We start from the raw sequence: 23,483 nt of genomic DNA, 5'->3' as shown, positions 1-23,483 counted from the left end.
TCAGATACAAGAAACAAAAAATTATCAGAAGAAGAACATGGTCAAGAACATGGTTTCGTTTGTTTTTAAGTTGTGTCATTACATCAAGAAATGTGGCAGTTTTAACGGCACTAAGGTTTTTCATGATTTACATGCACAATATGCAAATAGTGACAGATCACATTTAAAAAAGATCATTCTATGTATTTAATTTCTTTATTCGTGAAAGACAACTCACAACAAACCAAGTACTTCCTGTGTAAAAAAATGCATTTATTAATATCAATGACTCCCATGTAAACCTGATTTTTACTTTTTCTATCGAGTATGTAATGAAAGCCTGTTCTTACTAAAATAACAAAAAAAAAAAAAAACGCTCAGTGGCTGTCTGAGCACAATGAAAATGTCACATTCTGTTAACACAAACATACATCTGGAAAAAAAAAGATGGATCATCGAACAAACGCACAATTAACACTCGGTATCTTCACACTGAATTACTCTGACATATATCTGAACAGACATACACATACATATTTATCTGGAAGAGTACTGACACATTGTACATTATTGGCAATCACACTGCAAATCATTTCTCTTTGTTAATCTACATTCTTATTCGTCAACACATCAGCAAGAACTGGCACATGAAAGTAAATCAGTAACATCTTAAAAGAACCAACCATTAACACGCCTGTAACCAAGGAAACGCCTGGTCAGATGGCCAAATCACTGATATAATGCTAAGACATTAAAGGGGACCTATTATGTTAATCTTCAGGTTCATACTTGTATTTTGGATTCCTGCTAGAACATGTTTACATCCTTTAATACACTTTATTTTCCTCATACTGGCTATACTGGAACATTTATTTTCATCCTCAGTTTCAAATGCTCTGTCTTAGTGCCTGTGTCTTTAAGTCCCTCTCCCAAAAAAGCCCAGTCTGCTGAATTCTCTGGTCTTCCATATCTTAGCATCTCTATACTGTCAGTGTTGCCATGGTAACAATTACAGAGAATAACACTTTCAACCCTGCAATTTCTCCTTTTAAACCAAAATCTTATCTAACAGTAATTTCCAAGCAAGAAAATTATCCGAAATCAGGGTGAAAATAAAAACTTCTGCACACAAGATTATCACACAAGATGTTTCCCTGATGTTAGCATATAGCTACATGTAGCATTGTACTTGTAGCTGGGAAATTACTATAATGTAAAAAAGCAGAACTTTCTACTGTGAAAAAAATCTCCAATAAAAGCCTCTACAACAAAGTTTTCACAACTGAACATGTTTAAGCAAGAAAATTGGCTGAAATTTGGGAGAAATTAACAACATCGGCGACTAAGATTACATGCTTCCCAGATGTTGTCATGTAGCTACAAGTAGCAGTGTACTTCCAGCCAGGGACTGATTGTTACATAAAATAGCGACACTTTCTTCCTTTAAAAATCACCAATGAAAGCTTCTAAACACAACCAGACAAGTTCCAGCAATAATATGATCTGAAACCAGGAAGATTTTAACAACATCAGTAATCAAGATGTTTCCGACATTTGCATGTAGTTAAATGTACGTTAGCATTGTACTTCCAGCTGGAAAATGACTGTAATAGAGAATATCTGCATTTTCTACCATAAAAAAAATCACAAATAAAAGCTTCTTAACATAACCCGACATGTTCTAGTAGGAATATGATGCGAATTCTCCAAATGTACAACCTCGGCAACCAAATTTAAATAAAACTTTAATTTAAATGACACCCTGATGATAGCATGTAGCTACATGTAGTCGTTTAGGCTATGCCGTGTAAACATTTGCAGTGGCATACATGGAGAAAATCTGTCACGATCTGATGTCAGCTCCGAGCCACAATACAAAGAAAACATTTGAATAATTGGGGTATTCATAACAAGCCTGGAGTGTTTGCTCACAGGGATTACTTTTACATACCTGTACCTAATTACTTCTAACTCTGGCCATCGTTAATATCATACCTTGTACAGGACAGAAAATTTGGAAAAAGCATAATAGGCTCCCTTTAAATTGTCAGGAAGAACAAATACGCCAACAACTCTATTGCACACTGTTATCCCTTGTAAACCAGCAGACTAGCAGTTCTGTGGGTCAGTCTTTCAGGTGTGTCATAAAACCGACCATTAACCTTTAGTAATAAAAATTTTACCTTGAATGAAAAATTCCCAAAGCTCTCACCAGTTTCACAAACAAAGCACAACTGTCCTACAAGGTTTATTGTTCCGTCTATGTGAGCAGTGCCTTTCAAAATAAATTTTCCTCACTGGTTTGTGGCAAGATTTGACATTAAAGGCACTAAATGAAATGAAATAACCAGCTCCAACTTCAGCTTCCTCATCTGGTTACCCTTCATGACCTAATAATATTAAATTATTGCTCACAAACTGATTTAGATGAGATTTTAGAAGTAAAAAAAGATTTGCTTAAATTGATGTTGAATGCTGCTGTGCTAAATGAAAGATACTAGGACATAATCTGAATGGGTAACCAGGTGAACATCTTGTATTGATCCTCTGGACTGTTCTTCTTTAAAGGCTGTATTTTACCAGGACAAAATAATCCCTCTATGTGCAGACCCTCCGCTTATCATCAAATAGTTTACGGACAGTGTAGACCTGGGAATGGAGAAATGAACACAGAAAGCGTGTTATTGGCTATATGATTCAAACAGTGTGACAGATTCAAATAAAAACTAAACCCTCTGCCCTCCTTGAGCTTTTCAGTCTCTTGAAATGTAAGTGGCCCAAGCTTTTACCAGTTAAATTACCAGATAGCGCAGCATAGTGTGTCAATGCTTTTTACCTGTGTAAGAGCCACGCACAGCATCACCAGCACACTGGCGCAGGACCAGAATGAGACCCTCCACAGATTGTCTTCGAGAAGGTTTCGGTCCCGTGCCTCAAAAGCCCGCAACACGGTCTGCATCTGTCGACTGCGCTCCAAGCGTCTGTGCAGAGAGTCCATGGACTCCTGAGGAAAACGAAAGAAAGTTTTAGGGATTTCAAAAAAGTGTTTGCTGTAATGAGAGAGAAATGGAAGTAAGACACAGAGAAGATGGTGTCAGAAGTACACAATATTTCAAATCGTTGACACATTCTCTATTGCAAATCTTGGTACAGAATTTAGCTGACTTGTTATGTTCTGTACTGGTTTTCATTTTGTGTCAGCTGGCAAACCATAATATTAGGCAATTTAACCACCACTGTGGTTTTGTATAGCTACTCTGACCCGCAGTGTAACTGATGTTTCCAGCTATTACGTTTTTTCTCATCTATTAGACACATCCTCCCAAAAGGTTAAGGCTGACGTGATTTTATGTTTTCCATATTGTCAGCAGATCCCAGAACCGAGACTGCGTCTTTCAATACTTTCCCACTTCCTCAACCTGTCTGTGGCGATCCGCCTCAAGCTCAATGTGTTCCTCCTTAAGACAAAGGAAAATAGGTCAGAGAGATATAGTTTCAAACTGAGGCTAAATGATTTACAGCACAGCTGGTCACTGTAGTTTTCAGCAAACATTACTTACAGGATGTAGTGAGTGTTTACGGCAACAGGGCAGCGTATGTGGGATTGACTCAAAATAAACTACAGAACATTTGCTCATTGTTACTGTAAGAACATGTCACACAGTCCAATGACGTGGCTCACTGATGTTTTTTTTAATTATTTTTGGACAACAATGGATCTCACTGGCACAGAAAAAAAGATATAAATATCAGGCTTTGGCTACACACACAACAATATGTGTTAGAAGGATCAGTTGATTGTTGGTTTTGCTATTCTCATGGGATTTGTTGATAATACAAAGATCCAAAATAATTCTAGCTTTATCCTTTGAAAAGCCAAATTTAAAAAAAAGCTCAATAGTTTATAATAAAAAGCTATCATCTCGCTGACTGTTTTCCAAGCATGGATTTATGGGGTGGCAAAGCAAAACTAGTCATGAGTTCTTTTTTTTTTCTCTCTGCAGTAGGTTGAGGAGTTTCAGTCGCAGAGAGGACAATTAATCTGTTGATCTGGTCAGAGCTGATCAGATCATTTGGAGAAAATCATTTTGGTCATGCATCGTGCCGACCTAGTGTCAGTGTACAGGTGTGTACTCACTGCTCATTACTGTATGTTAGTGTACTCAGTTTTATCACAATGCCCTGCTTCATAGTAGGGGCTTGTTTTTAGATAATCAAAAACAACATTAGAGCAAACAAACTCTAACCTCTGCTTAAGGATGCGTTCATTTGCAGCAAGATGCAACATATTGTTACAGTAATTTGATTCGATTAGCTTTATTGAAATAAATCAGAATTAACTTGTTTTTACTACAGAGGCATCTGTCATGGCTTCATGGCCAGGCAATTTCATAAACATTTATTAAGTTGGTTTTACTACAACTTTTGTGTGTAGTACATTTTGACAATAGTCAATGGTTACATACAATGTCATCAGACTTTAATTAAAAAAAAAAACTTTTTTATGGATCTGTCTGTGTCTCTATGTCCCTGATGATACAGTGATAGAGAATAAGCTCATAGTGCTGCTGAGTGCCATAAACTGTGCTGAACATCTGCTCTCAGAGCTGTTAATACTCTTTAGCTTGAGACACTTGTGCTTTATGTTCTTGGTACTTTACCAGCAGGAATAAGAAGAAAATGTTGGATGCACTGAATGCTATTCAGTCTCAAAGTTTCCCACACATTCATTTATGTGTGGCACCCCGACAAAATGAGAACATTTCCCATGTATTGAATTTTAGAATTTTGGAGCAGGACCGTTCATTACGAGCGCTACTGAAATACACCGTAGGTATGTACCATTCTGTTATTTACTGAGCCACACTCTCAGAGCGCAGAGCGTGCTCTGAGAACAGACGGAGTGACGTAACGCTAGGCGCGGTGAAGTGAAACTTAACCATCCATTGTGCTGATCTAAAAGTTTGCTTTTAGTAGCAGCTGCTTCTCTCATTCATTGATCTGATCAGCTCCAACCAGAACAACAGATCAATTATCCACCTTGCAACCCAAACTCCTCTAACTGCTGCTGAGGGAAAACAGAACTCATAACGAGTTTCACCTAAGATCTGGAAAAACGTCCAAATTTAGAGAGAGGACACAGATAGATAAAAAAAAAAAAAGGACACACGCACATGATTAATTTAAAATAAGGGAAAAAAAACTTTGTCAGGTCAACAACTGCAACACATAGATTCTACTAATGTTGTGTTGTAGGTGCCTAAAATTGCCTCTTATTTTCTAGATAGATGCATTTTTAGATTCATAAAATAGTGATTTTCATGCCACCCCAAAACGACCACTGGTCCGATCCTGGCCGCTTGGGGTGTGACTTCTAAAGGTTCAAACCATATCACCAGCCGCCGTGATGGACTCGGACATACTTCGGTCAATAAGTCGATTCCCCCCCGTGCTTGTATACTATTTTCAGTCTATAATTAATAGTTTTTGGTGCAGAGGCAAGTGCTACAGGAGCAAGGACAGATCTCAGTTGTCTTTATGCTTAATGAAAACATGAAAACGTTGATGACTGATCAGGGTTGCACCTACACAAATAACTTTTTACAGCTGTCTCTCCTCTTCTTGCCTGCTTTTTGTGTGGACGTTGGTGCCAGCAGCGGGGGTTAACAAGAGCTTAGCTGCACAGCGAACTAGATTTCCTTTTCTTTTTTAAAAAAAAAATCTAGATTTTAATTGATTTCTAAACACAAAACAAACATCTCACCCGGATGTCCTCCAGCTTGTACTCCAGAAGGCTTCCATCAGGCTCTTCTAACCCCGGCCACTCTTCATCTCCACCCACATCCCCTCCTTGACCCTCGATGATGATTTCAAAGAAAACCATCTTCTCTGAGAAGCGACTGAAGCTGTTGTCAAAGCAGATTTCATAGTCTCCCTCCACCGTGGTCTCCACCCTGTAACAACAGGAAATAAAATCAAAGATAAACAGAGAAGATCCAACAGCGCCGGCTCAGCGATGTGAAATATGATCAAGGACTGAGAGAGATCGCACTGACACGTGGACTCCATCAGAGCGTCGAGACTCTGAGATGACCTGGATGCCTTCTGGGGAGATGATGGTGAAGTCTACATCCATACCTGCACCTGCTATAACCTGGATGTGCACACAGAAACACAGTGAGCAACAAGCTCAACAAGAGCATTATTTTTAACGTCTTGAACATTACTTTTGACGTATGACAACAGAGATACAGACAGGAAATACTATATGTAAAGAGAGACATGGGGTGTGACATGCAGCAAAGGTCCTCAGACGGGTTGGTACCAGGCTCGTTTCAGTTTTGTTGTGTAAGTTTGCACCGGCGCACCGCCAGGATGCCCCGAGTCAAACATTTCCGAGAGATTACGTGTGCATTTCAGGAGAGAGTGTATTGTCTGATCTTAGCTTGAGACTCTCCCACTAAACAAACAGACTGCTGATCTGACAGAAGTCCACATTATAAGATGTGGTAATGTGCAAATAAGTGTTCGCCCACATTCACACATTCAGTTGTTTTAAAGCACCTGGATAAAACCTTTTTAAAAAGTTTATTTTTCTGTGATATTGTTATCTACTTTGAATTTGGATGAAGTGAGGCTTCATTTTATGGCCCCATTATGTTTTTCAGCTAACATCTCCCAGTTCTAGTCATCTGCAGCATCTTTTTTAAGGAAAATATTTAGGCAAAGATTTAAAAAAAACACCAACAACTTTTATTTCAATAAGTTGAAGCGTATATAACTCAATGGCAGAGGCGCTTACATTGATTCTGGGGAAAAATCATCAGAGTGTAACCTTTCAAATGAGACCATGCATGTACATGTACGAAAAATAGAACAAAAATGGGTACACCTTGGATTTTAGGTGAATACAAGTGATTTTTACAGGATGCTAAGGAGGTTAATTGTTTTATATGGTGCTGGACCAAAGCAGAGCTGGAACGATTGGTCAATCAACAAAAAGTTAAATAAATAAAAAGCCCCTAATCTACTAGTTTCATCATTTCTAATGAGATTATTTGCTAATTATCTTTGACTGCTGTGGTAGTAATTTACATTTGTGATCTGGACTGTATTTGGGCAAAACAAGTGACTTTTTTTTTAATGATGCTCTGACATTGTAGATGAGAAATGGCGAAAATAATCAGCAGGTTAAAGGATAATGGAAATAATTGTTCCTTGCAGCAGCAGACTGTTGATTTCACCATGGCTTTGGAGCAGCAGCCCAAACCCACTCACAGGGAAAATTCCCTCTGATGAGTGAGTGGACATCCTGTGCAGTTAATCAACACTATGAACTGACTTTAAGATCCTGCTGTTGACCTTTGGAAAGCATAAACTAATGCATGACGAAACCTCAGACAAGAGACATTTGGTTTCACTTTTCTAGCCCCAATGCAGTAAACATAACCATGTATACAGCCTAGGATTTACATAGCGACTCATTCAAACTCACTATGTGCAATGTGTTCTGTATTTTGTTATCTCTGATCTTTCTGAGTGAATTATTTGCGGCCATCTATAATAGGAAGTTGTTTTTTTATTGCACTTTTTTGGCTCTGGATAAGTTTGATTTATTATTTACCGTTTCTGGAAAATATGTTGTTAGATTTGTCACGTTACTTCAAACAATAACAAGTTAATGGAGGGATATGAGCCGATATTACAGCTGCAGTGTAACGCTGGCTTTTTGAAAATATGCAATAACGTGGAGTATGCAAATACAGTACCAGCAAGCACGTGAGCTAGCTAAAGGAATAACGGCTGTGTTATCCGTCAGTATCTCATTCCTGTGTCATCTTCAACAGATTTCATGTACATGTGCACACACTGAGTGATTATGTCTGCACACACACACTCAGCTACCTGATATTCGACCTCCATCGTCCCATTCTTCACTGCTGTCTGGAAGAAACACTCGGATCTTCCGGCTTGCAGCAGAAACGTGAACTCGCTGTCTAGACTCTGACCGAAACTACTCGCAGACCCCAAACAGCACCCCAACACGACTGCGAGGACAAACAGTCGTCCTCCGCACCCCTGTGTCCTCCGGGAAAGGTCCATGGTGAAGATATTTCCAAATACAGGGCTATCTAAGTTCAGCCATCTCCTTTGCATCCCTCTTCCGCAGCAGAACTTTGGGATGATGTGATTGGACGGAGGCGACAATGGCGCTGACCAATCAGAGGAGGAAGAGTAGCAATCCTCCTCCAATCACGGAGGGGCTGAGGACGCCTTCATTAGAGACATCTTAACCATGATGAAAGTCTGCTGTCCCCGCTCGTGCCCCTGACGTACAGCATGGCTCTGCTGTGATAAACATCATTATTAAATTGCATGTTATAGATTGTGACCAATAGCGTTTGTTAAGATTACATTGATAGATAGATAGATGTTTCAAACATGTGAAATAAACATAAAATAAATGGAATAATTTCATAAATTAAATGGCAAAAACAAAAACGGATGATAACCAATACTCAATGAAAATATTCAAATAAGCAACAACAAATTGTATGTCACTTAGAACTGTAAAAAGAAAAACATTTTGAAAGTGTATGTCAGTCAGTTATAGCTTAATGATGAAATAAAAATCTTAAAATATACTAATAGTATATACTTATATAGGGGAGATGGTCCACTGTGGGCTTGATCCCTTTCTTAATCTCTCCCAGACCCAAAGGACACCTGTTTATTAAGATCTCTGTTTCAGTTGTGGTTGAGGGGAGGAATGAGGTGACCTGGGCCTTCCCTTCCTTAGGATGTAAACAGTCATTACAGTTCATTTAATGCTTTAAATTGTTGTGTCCTGTGTCGGACATGTACCATAGGCAATGTGGTACTTTATTCAGTATATGCATTTCATCATTTTCAAATATCACAGCAGGTAATAAACTCAATGATGGGTGGGTCTGTTAGCTGACAAGCACTGACAGCAACAGTTTATATTGCCAGCGCCTGCTAACTAGTACAATAAACCTAGCCATGAAACATTTTGACAGCTGCAGCTGTGAAAAGGGTCCGGACAGGAAAATGAAAGTAAGTTTGAACCGTTAATGAATGGGTTTTTTTTTAGCATGTTAACACCACAGCTCTCAGCTCTGGGGATTTCTGATTGCAGTTGTGAGATGACATGAGTTGTGGTTGTGACAATGTGACATGACGGGCATGTGCTGGCCATTGACTCATGATTATGGATATTATATAATATATTATAGAATTATAACAGTTGCCTCACTGACCAAACCTTTTTCACAGCAGACATTCTGACCGCTCATTTGGTATGTAAACATGTACACAAATAATCCTCTATTATTATGAATATGACAGTATTATGAATGTGATACAGGATGTCATGTAAACAGCAAATTCAACTTTGGATTCTCAGAATTGTCTTAATGAATCATTTTCTGATTAAGATGTAAAACATTGTTATCTTTTAGGAGAATTCTTTGAACATTTACAGCGCGTTCTGAAATATGTGTCTTAAGAGGGTTTTTCCCAGTTTGTGACACACGGCCTCTTGCCTGGTAACGGTCGACTCTGTGCGTTGTCATGGATGCATTGTATGCAAACCAACTAGTCAGCAGATGCAGGCCCAAAACAAAAGGTCATGTTCTTGTTCAGAAGGAGAAACACCCTGTTTTTTCTAAACACGACGAAAGATTTCGATAAAAGTAGGTTTTTGGTTATGCACAAATATTGCAACAGTGAGGGAGGCTGTGTTTGCATGGTCAAACAAGTCCACCACCAATGGAAAATATGAAAAAAAAAATCCTATTTTGATGTTACGTAGAAAAATAGCACAGGTGGTTCCAGCTGTTTCACCTGTGCTAATGTTAGGGCACATTAATTGGAGTATTCACAGCTTGTGGGAATATTCTTTTCATTAGTCAAGTTAACGGCTTCATAAGATTTGTTTTTTCCAGAAGTAGGGGGAAAAAAGAATATTTTGTGCATGTCAACGTACTGTTGATAAAAACTAGTCCTGGGCATAGATTAATTTTTTTAATCTAGATTAATCTCACTGCAATCCTGTAGTTAATCTAGATTAATCTAGATTAATCTAGATTAAAATTATAGATTTGAATTTTGCCAAAGACATTCAAAATAATATCTATCTATCTAAATGATGAAAATGCATCACAAACTGCTTGAGAAAGCTGTTCTACTATAATATTTGGTAAAGAAAAATAATGTTCCATAAGATTTAATTTGGTGTTTAACTTTTTTTTATTTTGTTAAACACAGACATTTAGGAACACAGGTTCTGTCTCCATGTGGAAAAAAGCTTTTTCCTGCTAACTGGAATGAACAGCAGAGGGCGCAGCCTCTGATAACATGACCCTAACTGAACTGTGGGCCTACATTAGAGGTCATGAAGAAGACCATTAACAGTCAGTAGCTTTGTGACACGGCTTGAGCCAATCACTCCAGTCACTCAGGCAGACCAGCTTCCGCCTTGTTCACGCCCCCTCCACGTAATTCGACCAGGTATACATCCGCGCTTAAACAACAAAGTGAAATTGGTGCCTTGCTCACTGTATAGACCCAACTTAGTGAATAGTTTATCGCGCGATAATTTGCTTATCGCGTGATAAGAATCCCGCGTTAACGCAGCACGTTAACGCCGTTAACGGCCCAGCACTAATAAAAACATTCATGATGGCTCTGTTCTATTCAACTGTCCCAGTAAGACAGTAACAGTGAAGCAGCTAAATGGAATTTGGCCACTATTATTTTTATAACTTATATCTGTGAATTACCTAGTGTGAAGTTTAAAATATTTTCCCAACAAAAAGAGCAAAAGTTTACTTGAGTAGTAAATTAAGATTTTGGACACTTTTTAATTATCGTCATTTTGTGTCATTACTGGCAGGCTATGTGTCACACAGCTGTAATTTTGACATATTGTAAATGAAAGGCAAAAAAATGGAAAGCAATTTTTGTTTCATTGTTGGCACTTTAGGGGGCCCTAATCAGGGGCATAGTAGTGGGAGTGAAATGGGACCAGTGACCCTAATGGGAGGAGGGCCCTCAAAATGCCTGTTGGTGGCATTTCACTTTCTTTTTTCTTTTTTAAAAATTTCTAATTACGTAATGTTATAATCAAATAAAAAACGGCTGAATAATCAGTAGAGAGACTGAACTTTGGATTAAAAAAGAAATAGATGCTTTCTGAGGCCTCTTTCACCCCTTGGAGGCACAAAATGGTTTAGTCCACCTCTGGACTTCGTATTTAAAGGCAGCTAAGGCCGAGCAAGTGACTGCTTATGCTGCTGGAGCACCAACCAACAAGTGAAAGAAATCAAACTGACTTTCTGAAAAACAAAAAAATGAAAAGGTGCGTGAGAGAGACATGGATCAAGAAAAGAAGTGTGGGGGGGCCCACACAGAAGGCTTATCCTGAGGGCTCATAATCTGGTGCAGCTCCCCTCGCCTGAATAAATACCCAGTTAAAATGGCGAAGGTTATGTAGCGCAACAGGTAGCAAACAGAGTGATTATGGACACCCCCTGTAAATCACAGAGATAGACTCCTGGACAATAGCCGCGACACCGGTCACAGCATCATGACATTTAGTCAATCCAATGCCAGCCTCAGCCCTGGTATTGTGCACGTTGGTCCACTTTAATGACTTAATGGGATACTAAAAATGGAATGGCTTTATCATATATGTTATTGGTTACACATATGCGGTTACACATATGCTGTTCCTGAGGTGTCAGTGCTGTTTAGTCTGTGTTGCTTAGTGAGAATACATTTTGCAACACAAACTCCTACTCTGCTTTCCTTTTGTATGAATGTCGGACACCCGTAGCCTAAACAAATCTTTGATGCAAGCACAACAGTCTCATAATTTCATGAAATTCATAACAAAGAAAAAGAGAGCCAGTTAGAGTAAATAGAAGAGTTTTTTCCCCATTTTATTTTCTCTTAAATGTGTTAACTATGAAATCCGTTACACAAAGTTATTTCTAGGATTCCACACATCCATCTCTTTCTCTTGCAATAACTGCATTAATCAAGCAACAACCACAGCGGCCCACGACAGCTTTACACTTCCGTTCATCCTCCCCAACTCTTTATCTCCACTGAACACAGTGTGTGTATGTGTGTGTGTGTATGTGCTTGTGCGTGCGTGGGTAGCAAGTAAGTCAAAGTGTATGCAGTGTGGTTTCAACATATGGAGTCTGTCATATCAAACTGTCTCCTCTTCTAACAAAGAAAAAAAAGTTTCACACTGAGCAAATCATGAATCATCCTTTTTTCATATTTCAGATACTTAACTGGATCTTCATTACATCTTACAGCATTTAAACAGCAGGGGAATAACAAAGTGTGCAATATCATTAGCACATACGAAAAAGATATGTTTGATAAGGAGAAGGAAATGAAAGTATCTCTCAGAGTACTTGGTTCGGATACATGGTAAAAAAAAAAAAAAATCATAAGAGGAAGAAGAAGAAGAAAAAAAGACTACAACTAACACAGATTGCTCACATTTCTGTACTTCTGCTCAGTTGTCTACAGACATGGAATGACATTTGTGGGATGTTGTAACAAAGCAGGTAAAAGTACATTGTGCCTAAAAACAGAAAACAATTGCTGATAAATCACAGAAGTTTAAAACGTATGCGGGGGGAAGAGGAAGAATAATAAAAAGTGAAGCAAATCTTGAAGAAAATATTGAACAAAAAGACACTGTTGCTACATGAGGCCTCCTTGCACTTCTTCACTGTCTCCAATCCTCTGCAGCAAATTAGTCATATTAAATCACTGCAAGTTGTTTTTGCTGAAATGAGATAATAACCACAAGTTCCCGTAATTATTTTTATAAAGGAAAATGTGTAAAAAAGTCATAACTTGATGGTCTTTGTAAATATAAGCTTTGACAATCGGTGTATTGGAGCACAAATGAGTAAGACTGTTGACGTTTACATGCAAGTCTGTGGTAGCAGCAGTGGTCAAAAGTACAAGTGTGAATTTAACAACTTGAACCCCCCCTCAACTCAGCCTCAACAACCAGCTCCACTTTTTTAACAACACACTTCAGTGAGGTTTAAAAAAAAAGGTGCCAAATGCAAGGCTCAGCAAGACAAAACGATTGTGCAAGTTTCTCAGAAACTGACAAAAAAAAAAAGGCCACCGAGACAAACAAACCAAAAGTGTTAGGAGAACATGACACACAAGGAGTGAGAAATTGCCAAAAGAGAAAAGGAAGTGTCAGCTGAGGGATGATAATTATATTCAGTAGTTGCAGGGAGTGTCCCACACAAACACTCACACACTACTCACTCTCTCTCTTCCCCGTGTCATCTTCATTTCCTCCTTACATGAGCTTGCTTGGGGAGCAATATTAGTGATAGCTGACAGCAGGCGAGCAAACACAAGAGGTGAAAGAGCACAGAGAGCTGTACTCGGTGGTGCAGAGGAAGGACTTTGTTCTTCTCAGAAGGTGAGACAGGTGAGCTTACACAGAGGTATATCAGAGAATGTTATTCATTTTATTTAAAGCATTTGAGAACATTTATGCCATTTGGTATCCCTAAGGAGTTTGACAGGAGTGTGTGTGGTCTGCCCTGTGCTGCTGGATGGTTGACTAATCTACAGAGGAAAATCTGGTGCATATTTAAATCCAAGGTAATCACTTTCTAAATTACTTTGAACAAAGCATACATGTTTTTTTAATATATTGAACATGTTGAGGCTGTCTTGTCTTGCAGTAATCAGGATATGAAGAAATTTGTTTCCCAGAAGTTAGTTGCATCGCATGTAATCTTGGTAGACAAAACTCCTGAAGTCCTGTCTGTATGTGTCATGTCTCTCTCTCATCCTGTCTGTTTCTTGTCTCATTCCTAACACGTTTTTTACAGCTTTACATAACTATAACTTTGTCTCTTTCAGCACCCCTTCCTCACTCACGTCAGGCCCTTTGACCCCTAGCATCCCAGTCAAAGTGTGATCTGGTGGGATGGCAGAGGCCGGTGTGGCTACATGCCCCCAGGTGTTTGTGGTGGACAGCCAAGCCAACTATGTCTCTGTGCCCGGGGGAAGGAAACAGAGATGGGCAAGAATAAGCCAGAAGTTTCTTCTTCCACTGGTGGGACTAGCCCTGTTGGGACTTGTTGTCGAGGGATTTTTCATCTACAGTCTGTATGAAAAAACTCAGGTGAGGCTCATGTTTGTGTGTCTCAAGGGAGAAACCTCTGTGCTTGGAGCACATGGAAATTCCTTTAATCGTGAATTTCCCTCTTTTCCTCTACGTCATGAGCAGATACTACAGGACAGCTAAACTGGTTTGTACGTGGGTGGTCATTTTCTCTTTAAGTTAGAGGTTCAAAATGACGAATGTGCCAAATGGACTCGTTCTCAAGTTCTACTTCCCTTTCTTTCCTCTCTAGTGCAAACCCACATTTTAACTTCACTTTTCTACAACAGTTTCACAATGTTGTTTATTACACACCTGCTGCTACTGTGTAGTATCTTCTGCGTCTTATGTAATATAGACTACAGTTAAAATTAAGCCAATATTGGCTGTACAGTGTCCCTAAATGACTCTCATACCTTTAATAGTCACTGGATTTCTCAATAGCTCACTTAAAAGGCAGAATTAAATCCACTACATTACTTTGTTTTCATGTTACCTGTATATCACAAGGCTGAGGCAACAATTTCGATTTGAAAAACAATCTCAAAATGTGTCTTCTTTAATTTTTTTTAAAATTTAAATAAGGGCCTGATTGTCTTTTTTAGTTTTTGGTCTCATATGTCAGTGTGCCTTTCTTTGTGTGTACATTTCTTTTGGGTTCCACCACGCAGGACACTTCCTGTTCTTATGTGATCTTGAACTTTTGACATCATGCTTGCAAGCACTCACAGATTTTGTTACTCACCCACGTGTTCCTCCTGTATTTCTCACCCTCTTTTTTTACCTCCCTCCTTGTAGGAATTTTCCAACTGTAAGTCTCATCCTCTGTGCCGCAACCTGTCCACTCCCCAAGCATCTGCCCAGCAGGTGAGTGTGGGTGTTGAGGATGCATATTTTTGGGTGCTGAGTCACAGGTTACACTGTCCCACAGCCTGTTTTCTGTTGTTATTGTTGTTGAGTTTTCAGCTTTGAATAAGTATTTCACACATTGTTTTGAGACACAGATTGATGAAAGTCAGCAAAGGATCCCTTTAACACCTTCTTTTTTTCTGTTTCAGGGTGGCCCCAAAATGGGTCAAGGGGGACACAAAGGTATCAAGTTATTCTCTGTTACATAACCGATTACGATGAGTCACAAACATGTAATGTATGAATGAATGTTGCCTCTGCAAGAGGTTTTACATTGATTGATTGGTTGAACCTGCTTTCTTGAACAGAGTCCAATGAGATTCCCACAGTGAAACCACTTCGGGAGCAGGTCCAGCAGAGGCCCTTTGCTCAACTCACAGGTAAGAGCCCTCAACACCCAAAGTATTGTCAACTAATCTACTTTGTTTTCTTCATTTACAACAACTCCCCCACAACTTCCCTCTCTCCTCTCTTGTCTTAATCCCAGGATCCAATACTCCTAAAGGGGCAAACAACGTGGTGTTGTGGGAAAACATACATGGCGATGCCATCACCTACAACATGAGCTATGACAATGGCCATTTGGTGGTTCAGCAGGAGGGTTACTACTACATCTATTCTAAACTGACATTGGATGCTACAGAGGAGTGTTCACTCATCCAGCATAAGGTCATGAGAGACACAAGCGCCTATGACAAACCATTAGAACTAATGAGATCAAAAAGGTTTGTCAGTGCACCCGTCCTTACCTCCTAACCTCCTTACCTCCTTACCTCCTTCCTCCGTCACTGCACATGTGCTCACAAGTGCTTAGTTTGGGGGCAACCATGTTTGTATCTCTGCTTCTGTTGATTCCAGTGCAAGTTGAAATCAGTGCTGTCTTTATTTTGTTGTGGTAAGTTTGCTCTCTGAAATTTCGGCCATGTTTTCTCCAGTAACCGCTGCTTGACCCGGGAACACTTGAGTACAACGCCTCCGAGAGAGGAAGATCTGTGGAACAGTTTCCTGGCTGGGATCTTCCACCTGCAGAGGGGAGACAAAATTTTTGTCACATTGGAGGATATTAATAAGCTGCGTCCAGGACCTAAAGACAATCTCATGGGGGCGTATTTGATATTTCCAGGCAAGATGCTGCAATAATACCTATGTCCCAGATCACACACTCTGTGTTAATGTACTCTACGTGTTGTGGTGAATTTTATATATCTAATATATACAATATATATAATTTAAATTATACTGTACTCATTGAATGTATTTCAATCTCTCATGAAAGAGCAACAAATAGTTGTGATATCATAAAAAGTACCTGATATTCAGGTTATATATTCCTATGAATTGTTTGTTGAATATTTTGTTGTGTGAATAAAATATAGTGTCTTATCAAACAAAATGTGAGATGGCATCATTTCCAGATAAGGTCATATCCTGGACAGATAAAATTAATGAGAAAATGTTTTTAAAACAATCTGTAGTAGAATCAGAACAATTTTTTTTTCTGGAAGCAGCCTGAATGGTTTAAGCACACTGAAACAAACCACAAAGCTGATTTACAGATACATACATATAGAAACGCCTGTATGTATGTGTGTGTGTGTGTGTGTGTGTGTGTGTGTGAGAGAGAGGTGAAGGATGTGGTTAAGTAAGGATGCACTGAGGAGAGGATGGAGAGGAAGAGCTGCTGAGGTCGGTGTTGCTGACTCGGCGATTCTCACTGTGCACTCAGGGGAAAGTTTTGCAGCCATCGCAGCAGCGTCAAATTGGAAAAAAAGACATGTACAGAAGGTACAGAGATGACAAGTAAAGGAGAGTTTCAGCAACTAACACAGGAATTCTGCCATGGAATTAGGGTGGAAAAAGAAACGCAAAAATGCAAGTCTCAACAAATGCATGAGAGTAGTGTGAAGACACCGGAAACCATGTAGAGAAATACACAGGTAGGTAACTAAATGTACAAGTGGAAAGACTGACCTCAGATGCAGCAGAGACATTTGGGTCATTTCCTGCTCTGCAACGCAGATAAGCGTCTGTGTGTCTGAGTGAAACAAACACACAACAAAATACTGCTCCTGCAGCTTGAGCATGAAGACTTTGCACCTAAAAATCCTCATGTTGTTGTTGTTGCTCAATATTTGCACCGTTTGAAGGTATCAAGTTTATTTACTCAAGTACTGTATTAAGTGCAGTTTTTAGGTACTTGTGTTTTGCTTTGTCTGTCTTGAGCCACTTTATATGTCTACTGCACTAGAAGCACTGCATTTTTTAGTCCATTAAATTCATTTACCAACTGTAGTTATTTACTTTGAAGATTCAGATTGTGCATACATTACATATTTAGCTCATGAAAAATGATGCATTTTTCTAGATTAAGCTGTATTTATGCATAAAACTGTTGATTAGTTTGGGTGTAGTTGGGGTTTACTGTACATTGCATGGGTGCACATCACTTGCACGTGCAATTCAGTCCACCGCAGAAAAAAAAACAGGGATGTGCCATCAAATGAGGAAAGAAGAAAAAACAAAACATGTTGACAGCATGATTTTTAAGTCCCACTTCACTAAAAAATGTGCTTTTCTTATCTTTATGTCCCCTAAAATTTCTTCTACTGAAGGAAAAATAAATAAATAATTTGCTTGCAATTTTCAAGAATTTCAGTAATACATTGGTTGTGTCCATGTTTACTAGCTTGTGGTGCGTGTGCCTGCAAATCTGTTGATTAGTGGGAAACCATGATGTGAATTGCATCAGTGTGCATGTCCACGTACAGACAAACAAACAAACAAACAAACAAACAAACAAAAGGACCTATAAAAAGTGCCTGTATAGCACCACTAAAGGTCAAACACTCCACGGGGAAGCTTTTAACCTTCAGTGATGCAACACTGATATCTCATCACCTTCAAGCTGATAAATCTAACTTGTTGGCAAACACTTTCAACATTGTGATTTATTTAAAGTTGTGTTCACCTGATGAATGCAAGTCTAATAATTCCTTCCTTTTAGCCCTGTTTTTGGTCTCTACCACGCTGTGAGGGAAATATGGAGCTCTTTAGCTGCAAAATGCTGCACCATGTCCACCAACTAGATGCCAGTAGTATCAGTCTGCTGTTTCGTGCTGAGCAGGTAGTAAACAGTGGGGTTTTAGGGCTTTGCCATTAAAAAGAGCTGCCTGCTATGGCTGGAAGTGACACAGCGTGAGCAGTGCAGTGAGCCAAAGCTGAACTAACAGCTGAAATTCTCCAAAAAGCTCTACAAAGAGCTTTGAAGATGATTGATAATTCTCTGTAGGTTCATCATCATGACTGACCATTTTCAAAATGTCATTTGATGCACCATTATAATAAAAACTGATTGTAGCAGTTTTAAGTAAAGGATCTAAATTCACTTTTAGACCACTGATGTGTAGCTTTGAATGTGAACGATGAATTGTTCTTTCGTTTCTCAGTTCGGGAATCAATAGTTTTGAAGAGTGCGTCACCATGAAGAAAATAAAGAAAATAAAGAAATTTTGAAAAGCGCAAACTACACACACTTTTCAAAAGTAATGATCTGATTAAACAAATTGCATGTTGTAATTCCCCTTAGATATTTGAGCATGTCTCGAGTGCACTGACAAAATAAAAGCTGTAACTCGTGTATCATAATAGAGGGTGATATTTGTTTCACTTAAGTTCAGATCACAGTGGAGGTATAATTGTGTTTGTTTGCTGGCCCACAGTTTTTTTTTCTAAACCACTCTGTATGGTAAATAAACAGGAAGTGATGTACATGCAGTTCCCGGTATGTGCTGCGTAACAGCACGGAACTTTCCCTTACCTATATTCCGCACAAAACTTTGTCACAATCACTTTCACACTCGTCATTTTCTACTTCTCACACCAAGGTGATCTCAGTGTTCATATCCACGTTTAATATGGATTCCGATAAAATACATTCAACAGTTTGTAGTTTGTCCACAGGACTTAAATATCTTTCAAACACAAAACATTTTCTTAATTGACAAGTTCACGTTACAGATATTTCAGTTATTCTGGTCATGTTTTGATTACAGAAGGATCATTTTCATGGGATGTTGCTGTTACTCATCATTTGCCAGAAGAGATAAAATGACTTTAACAACATCGGATAAATGAGGGTCCTAAGGAGGTTGTTGGAGTTATGGAGCACAATAACAATCACATTTTTTGAAAGCCTCAACTTTATGCCCCTAGTCATTTATAAAATGAAAACAGAGCTACTGGTAGGCTGATTAGACTTGCAGTGTATTGCACATCAACACTAATGTAGTGATATCTACATCAAAATAAATGTCTATAAAAATATAAATATAGATACATAAATAGTTTCATATCAAATAAATATATCAGATACAGAGTAACATATACATATTTACACAGAATGAGTGTCCAGTCTTTTCCATATGCTGTTTGCATCATCGTAAATGCAACTTCTCTTCAGATTCCACCTTAAAGTCCTGCTGAGCTTCATCGTCTTGCACTTTTAGTATGCAAATCTAATCATAGCTTTGAAAATGGTTTTGGCAAATACCCATTTTCACCACTTGTACTTAAAGAAAGCACATGCTGGTATTGTTCTTTAGTCACAGCCCAAAGGTCATGGCCGGATCTGCATCTTGATGATGGAAGCAGCTCTGCAGATTCCATATTAGTCCACGTGGAACATCCCTAATCCTGAGCCACTCATCTCCAGCTTCCAGTTTTGGAGGCCCTCATTTGGTACAGACAGCTGAGCGATCAGTTTCTGCCCATCCAGCTGGCTCACTGTCCAGCACTTCCTGCTCACATGTCTTGTATGAGCTGGAAGATCCACCTCACAGGTAAGCTTATCGGCCATATCATCGGCCACACGTATGCTGAGGACGCCAGCATTGCAGGTAGAGGTGCAGGTGAGGTTGAGCTCAACATATATGAAGTAGGTCCCCTCTCTTACAGGCATAAGGGAATGCTGCTCCTGGTCAAACACGAAGTTGCTTCCCACAGAATTCCCAGCACCGTAGTGGACTGGAGCCCACTCCATGGTGGAGGTTTTTAACTGGCCTGCAGGAGGAGACAAACACATCTTATTTAGATGACATTCACACTGTGTAACAACAGGTTAAATGGTTGCATTCCTTTGTGGTGTTATCCTGCCTGAAATCTGGCATGATTTTGCAGACGTAAAAACTATACAAACTCTTCTTAATGTCATTTTAGTGATGCAATTGAAGGATCTTTATATCTTTAAATTTTGGACATTGCACTTTGTTCATGGAAAGGACAAAAAAAAATCTACATGATGGCATTATCCTTACTCCATATGATATTTTGAGTTTATCCCTAAACACAATGTTGTTAAATGTCTGCTTTTAGTAAGGAAAAGTAGACTTACATGAGGTGGCTTCAAGATAGGCAAAGTTCTCCATCTGTTGACAAAAGGTGAAAAGATAAAGTGGGTTAAAATGTGCACAGGGTGGCTCAAAGTTTTAAAAGTGTAAACAAAAAGAGTAAATCATTCAGACTGTAATGATAACTACCATTTCTTTACCTTGTATGTTGGGTTAGGGTTGTCTCCTGTCAGCTCTGAGGTCTGAAACTCAAAAGGCGGACGTGGGGGCTCCAGTTTGGACCGCAGCTCCATCACAACCATCACTCCGCCGGCAGCCACAGCTGTCACCGCCACGAAAAGAATAATGACTGAAACGACGAGAAAAACGTCCAGGCAGTTTCTACGGCGGCGGCCGCTCTTCTGGAGAGACTCAATGTCCATTTCTTTATCTTGCTGTCCCATTAATTGGCAGTTTGATGCCTGAGCTTCAGAGAGGTTGTCCTCGCCGTCCAGTTTAGAGCGAATAAAAGACTTGAAAAGTTGTACAGCTCCAGATGTTCAGTGGTTTACAGCCACAAAACAGTCCTCTTGATATCACACAGCCCACTCTGCGTCTTAATGTGAATGTCGAGTATGTGAGACGAGCACCATGATGGCTTTTTATAGCCTGCTGTGCACACGGTTTCAGACAGGGAGGAAAAACGCGGAAGTCATGGATTTCCCTCTCCACACACGCCCGCCTTCCTCGCGGCATGAACGCGAGGTGAGAAAACTAGCAGACTTTCCGCAACTGTCTCTGCGATTGCGCAACTGAGCCCTTCAGACAGCGCGTGCGGTGGAAAACAAATAGGTGCGAAAACGCTGCAGCATCCTCTATAGCTTCACTGCCTTCCGACTCAGTCAAACACAGGCTCACATTTCCCTCTCCACTCTGAAACTCAACACGTCTGGCAAAAGTGCCACAATGGAGATAATGAAACACAAATTTGAATTTGGACTCAATGGTCTTATTGGAAAAGTTTCTTTGGGCATAAGGAGTGACAGGAGTGTGCGCGCCCGCACGTGTGGGATGTAATGGGATAGGGTGAGGCAATTGTAAAGACTGTTTCATCATCGAGCTAAAGAAAGCTGCAAGTGTCAAAACTCCACCTTTATATACCTGGCGTAACTTTGGCATAACCACGTGCCAACTGACGAACAAATCAGAGCGTGGGTTTTACAGTTGTGCAAAAACAAACAGAAATCCCCCAATGCATTTCGTGTGTGTGCGAGAGAGAGCGATATCTTACAATCTTATACAAACATAGTATTACGCATACGCACACGTAAACATTTGCGATATGTATCATATATGTATGTCTAAATACAGTATGTATTGTATAAATATTATATTCTATTTTCTTTGGTGGTTTAATTATCTATTGTTCTCTATTGTTATTCATGTGATCTGTTGTTTATTTCATTGACTGTGTTTTAATTGTAATTGTGCTTTGGGAATGCATGTCAAATGTCTTGTCAATAAAGCCTTTTGAAATGAACTGAAGTGAACTGCACTTGACTGAGGAAGAGTGAGGTGGGTGTGAACAGGCCGGAGGAGCTGGAGCAACAGGTATCCCAAGACATTACAGCAACCCATAAGTAGTACAGTTTAAAGGAGGCTGATGCACGGGAATTCCCCACATGGTGTGTGGGTGTGTGTGTGTGTGTGGGGGGGGGGGGGGGCTCAACACTGAGAGGGAAAGGAGAATAGAGGGAGAGCTGTTTCCAAACAAGTGTTTCACTATTTAAATGCTCATATTAGAGAGCAAAAGATGGAAAATAAGTTATTGGTGTTGCATAAAGTCAGTCACATTAACATGCTGGAAGCTATGTTAGACTTGACATTTTTAATTAAGTAGCAATAATTTCTTCATATTTTTAAGTGTTTTTTTTTTTTACACTTGCTGAGTAAGCAGATTGTGTCTCCATTTTTGTACATTTCATATGAGTGCTCATCATGAAAACAGAAAAGCAGTAGTTGCAGTTTTGGAACTGAGCATGTGACTGTAGGCTATAAGTGTTGTGATGTAGAATTACATCACCTTGCATCACAGTCACGTCAGGGACATTTTTGCGTGGCTAAAAATATTTTGACACATTTTTACCACATACCTTTTAGGTACTTTTGGGTAAGAGTTAAAGAGTCTGCCTACTGATAGTTTAGAGACTATTTGTAACATTCCAACACCTTATTAACTAAGATTCAACCATTCAATTGCTTTGCTTGGTTTGTAGATGTTTATCTATAGAGTATTTGTAACAATTAGGCTGAGTGAATAGTTGAAGTTGAAATAAACTGTTCTGAGAATATTTTGTACATTTTTACATATACTCTAAATAGACATCTGCAAATGAAGCAAAACATAAATTTTTAAATATCAACTAATAAGCTGCTGAAATGTTACAAATACTCCATAGACTGTCTGTAGTTGGATCATCCAAACTAAGTGTTACCTACTTTTGTTCTTGTGCTGTTTTTCATGGTTCGGCAAAGTCCGTTAGCTCGAATTGAGGGATTTCTTAAAGGTCCAACGTGTAGGATTTAGAGGGACATATTGGCAGAAATGCAATATAATAGAATACACTTTCTGTGCGTACAATTATCTCAAAAGTAGAATATTTGTGTTTTAGTTACCTCAGAATGAGCTGTGTATATCTACATAGGGAGTGGGTCCTTGTCCAGTCTGCAATGTTGCATCACATTTCTACAGCAGCCCTGAACAGACAAACCAAACATTGGCCCTAGACAGGACTGTTCACATTTTTATCCCCTCAATAAGAAGCAACCCCAACAAACTGAACAGCACAAGGAAACCAGTGATCTGAACTGCTTTTTACAGTGTTTTTACCAGTTTGACCCACCAGCTCCAGAAGTTACGGAGAGGAAAAGACCTCCTGAACCATGAATAGCCTACTGAAGGAATTCTCAGTTTCAGCTGGCTGCAATCTGCAATTCTACATGTTACTAAAGTCAAGACACTGCTCCTAAAAAGCTGCATCATACAATGATTTAGGGCAACAGTTTGCTTCTAGGTTTGA

General features: G+C 39.3%; 3 protein-coding genes across 4 annotated transcripts; 1 reads left to right on the top strand and 2 right to left on the bottom strand.

The window, feature by feature from the left end:
* Positions 1-176: 176 nt before the first annotated feature.
* On the bottom strand, positions 177-8,172 carry tmed1b (transmembrane p24 trafficking protein 1b). Its single transcript, XM_042485722.2, has 5 exons — positions 7,885-8,172; positions 6,036-6,133; positions 5,744-5,933; positions 2,816-2,983; positions 177-2,628 (listed from the first exon to the last, which is right to left on the bottom strand). Exons 1-5 carry the CDS (start codon positions 8,134-8,136, stop codon positions 2,578-2,580), a joined length of 759 nt encoding a protein of 252 aa, XP_042341656.1. The 5' UTR covers positions 8,137-8,172; the 3' UTR covers positions 177-2,577.
* A 5,146-nt stretch (positions 8,173-13,318) lies between these two features.
* On the top strand, positions 13,319-16,472 carry LOC121942271 (tumor necrosis factor ligand superfamily member 14-like). Of its 2 annotated transcripts, none has more exons than XM_042485426.2 (8): positions 13,319-13,477; positions 13,573-13,662; positions 13,927-14,191; positions 14,969-15,037; positions 15,229-15,262; positions 15,388-15,459; positions 15,567-15,804; positions 16,015-16,472. In XM_042485426.2, the coding sequence occupies exons 3-8, from the start codon at positions 13,994-13,996 to the stop codon at positions 16,217-16,219; spliced, it is 816 nt and encodes a 271-aa protein (XP_042341360.1). In that variant the 5' UTR covers positions 13,319-13,477; positions 13,573-13,662; positions 13,927-13,993; the 3' UTR covers positions 16,220-16,472. The 2 variants fall into 2 exon arrangements, with proteins under 2 accessions (XP_042341360.1, XP_042341359.1); XM_042485425.2 differs by having other exon boundaries at positions 13,324-13,486.
* Positions 16,473-18,969: 2,497 nt separating this feature from the next.
* On the bottom strand, positions 18,970-21,899 carry LOC121942441 (uncharacterized). The gene is made up of 3 exons (XM_042485643.2): positions 20,625-21,899; positions 20,469-20,502; positions 18,970-20,137 (listed from the first exon to the last, which is right to left on the bottom strand). The coding sequence occupies exons 1-3, from the start codon at positions 20,865-20,867 to the stop codon at positions 19,746-19,748; spliced, it is 669 nt and encodes a 222-aa protein (XP_042341577.1). The 5' UTR covers positions 20,868-21,899; the 3' UTR covers positions 18,970-19,745.
* Positions 21,900-23,483: the final 1,584 nt, after the last annotated feature.

This window comes from Plectropomus leopardus, chromosome 3 (genome assembly GCF_026936395.1).
Source record: "Plectropomus leopardus strain MGB_pleo_1.0 chromosome 3, ASM2693639v1, whole genome shotgun sequence".
Classification (NCBI taxonomy): Eukaryota; Metazoa; Chordata; class Actinopteri; order Perciformes; family Serranidae; genus Plectropomus; species Plectropomus leopardus.
This window is presented reverse-complemented; position numbering and strand designations above follow the sequence as displayed.

What these genes read in the sequence shown, in the direction of transcription:
- tmed1b (XM_042485722.2), bottom strand. Translation starts at nt 8,136, where the DNA reads ATGCAAAGGAGATGGCTGAACTTAGATAGCCCTGTATTTGGAAATATC. An exon ending in CGATGGAGGTCGAATATCAG is followed by an intron (nt 6,134 to 7,884) that starts GTAGCTGAGTGT and finishes GTGCACATCCAG; the next exon opens with GTTATAGCAGGTGCAGGTAT. An exon ending in TGTGCGTGGCTCTTACACAG is followed by an intron (nt 2,629 to 2,815) that starts GTAAAAAGCATT and finishes CTCCATTCCCAG; the next exon opens with GTCTACACTGTCCGTAAACT.
- LOC121942271 (XM_042485426.2), top strand. Translation starts at nt 13,994, where the DNA reads ATGGCAGAGGCCGGTGTGGCTACATGCCCCCAGGTGTTTGTGGTGGAC. An exon ending in CCCAAGCATCTGCCCAGCAG is followed by an intron (nt 15,038 to 15,228) that starts GTGAGTGTGGGT and finishes TTTCTGTTTCAG; the next exon opens with GGTGGCCCCAAAATGGGTCA. An exon ending in GGGTCAAGGGGGACACAAAG is followed by an intron (nt 15,263 to 15,387) that starts GTATCAAGTTAT and finishes TTTCTTGAACAG; the next exon opens with AGTCCAATGAGATTCCCACA.
- LOC121942441 (XM_042485643.2), bottom strand. Translation starts at nt 20,867, where the DNA reads ATGGGACAGCAAGATAAAGAAATGGACATTGAGTCTCTCCAGAAGAGC. An exon ending in ACCCTAACCCAACATACAAG is followed by an intron (nt 20,503 to 20,624) that starts GTAAAGAAATGG and finishes TTTTGTCAACAG; the next exon opens with ATGGAGAACTTTGCCTATCT. An exon ending in CTATCTTGAAGCCACCTCAT is followed by an intron (nt 20,138 to 20,468) that starts GTAAGTCTACTT and finishes CTCCTCCTGCAG; the next exon opens with GCCAGTTAAAAACCTCCACC.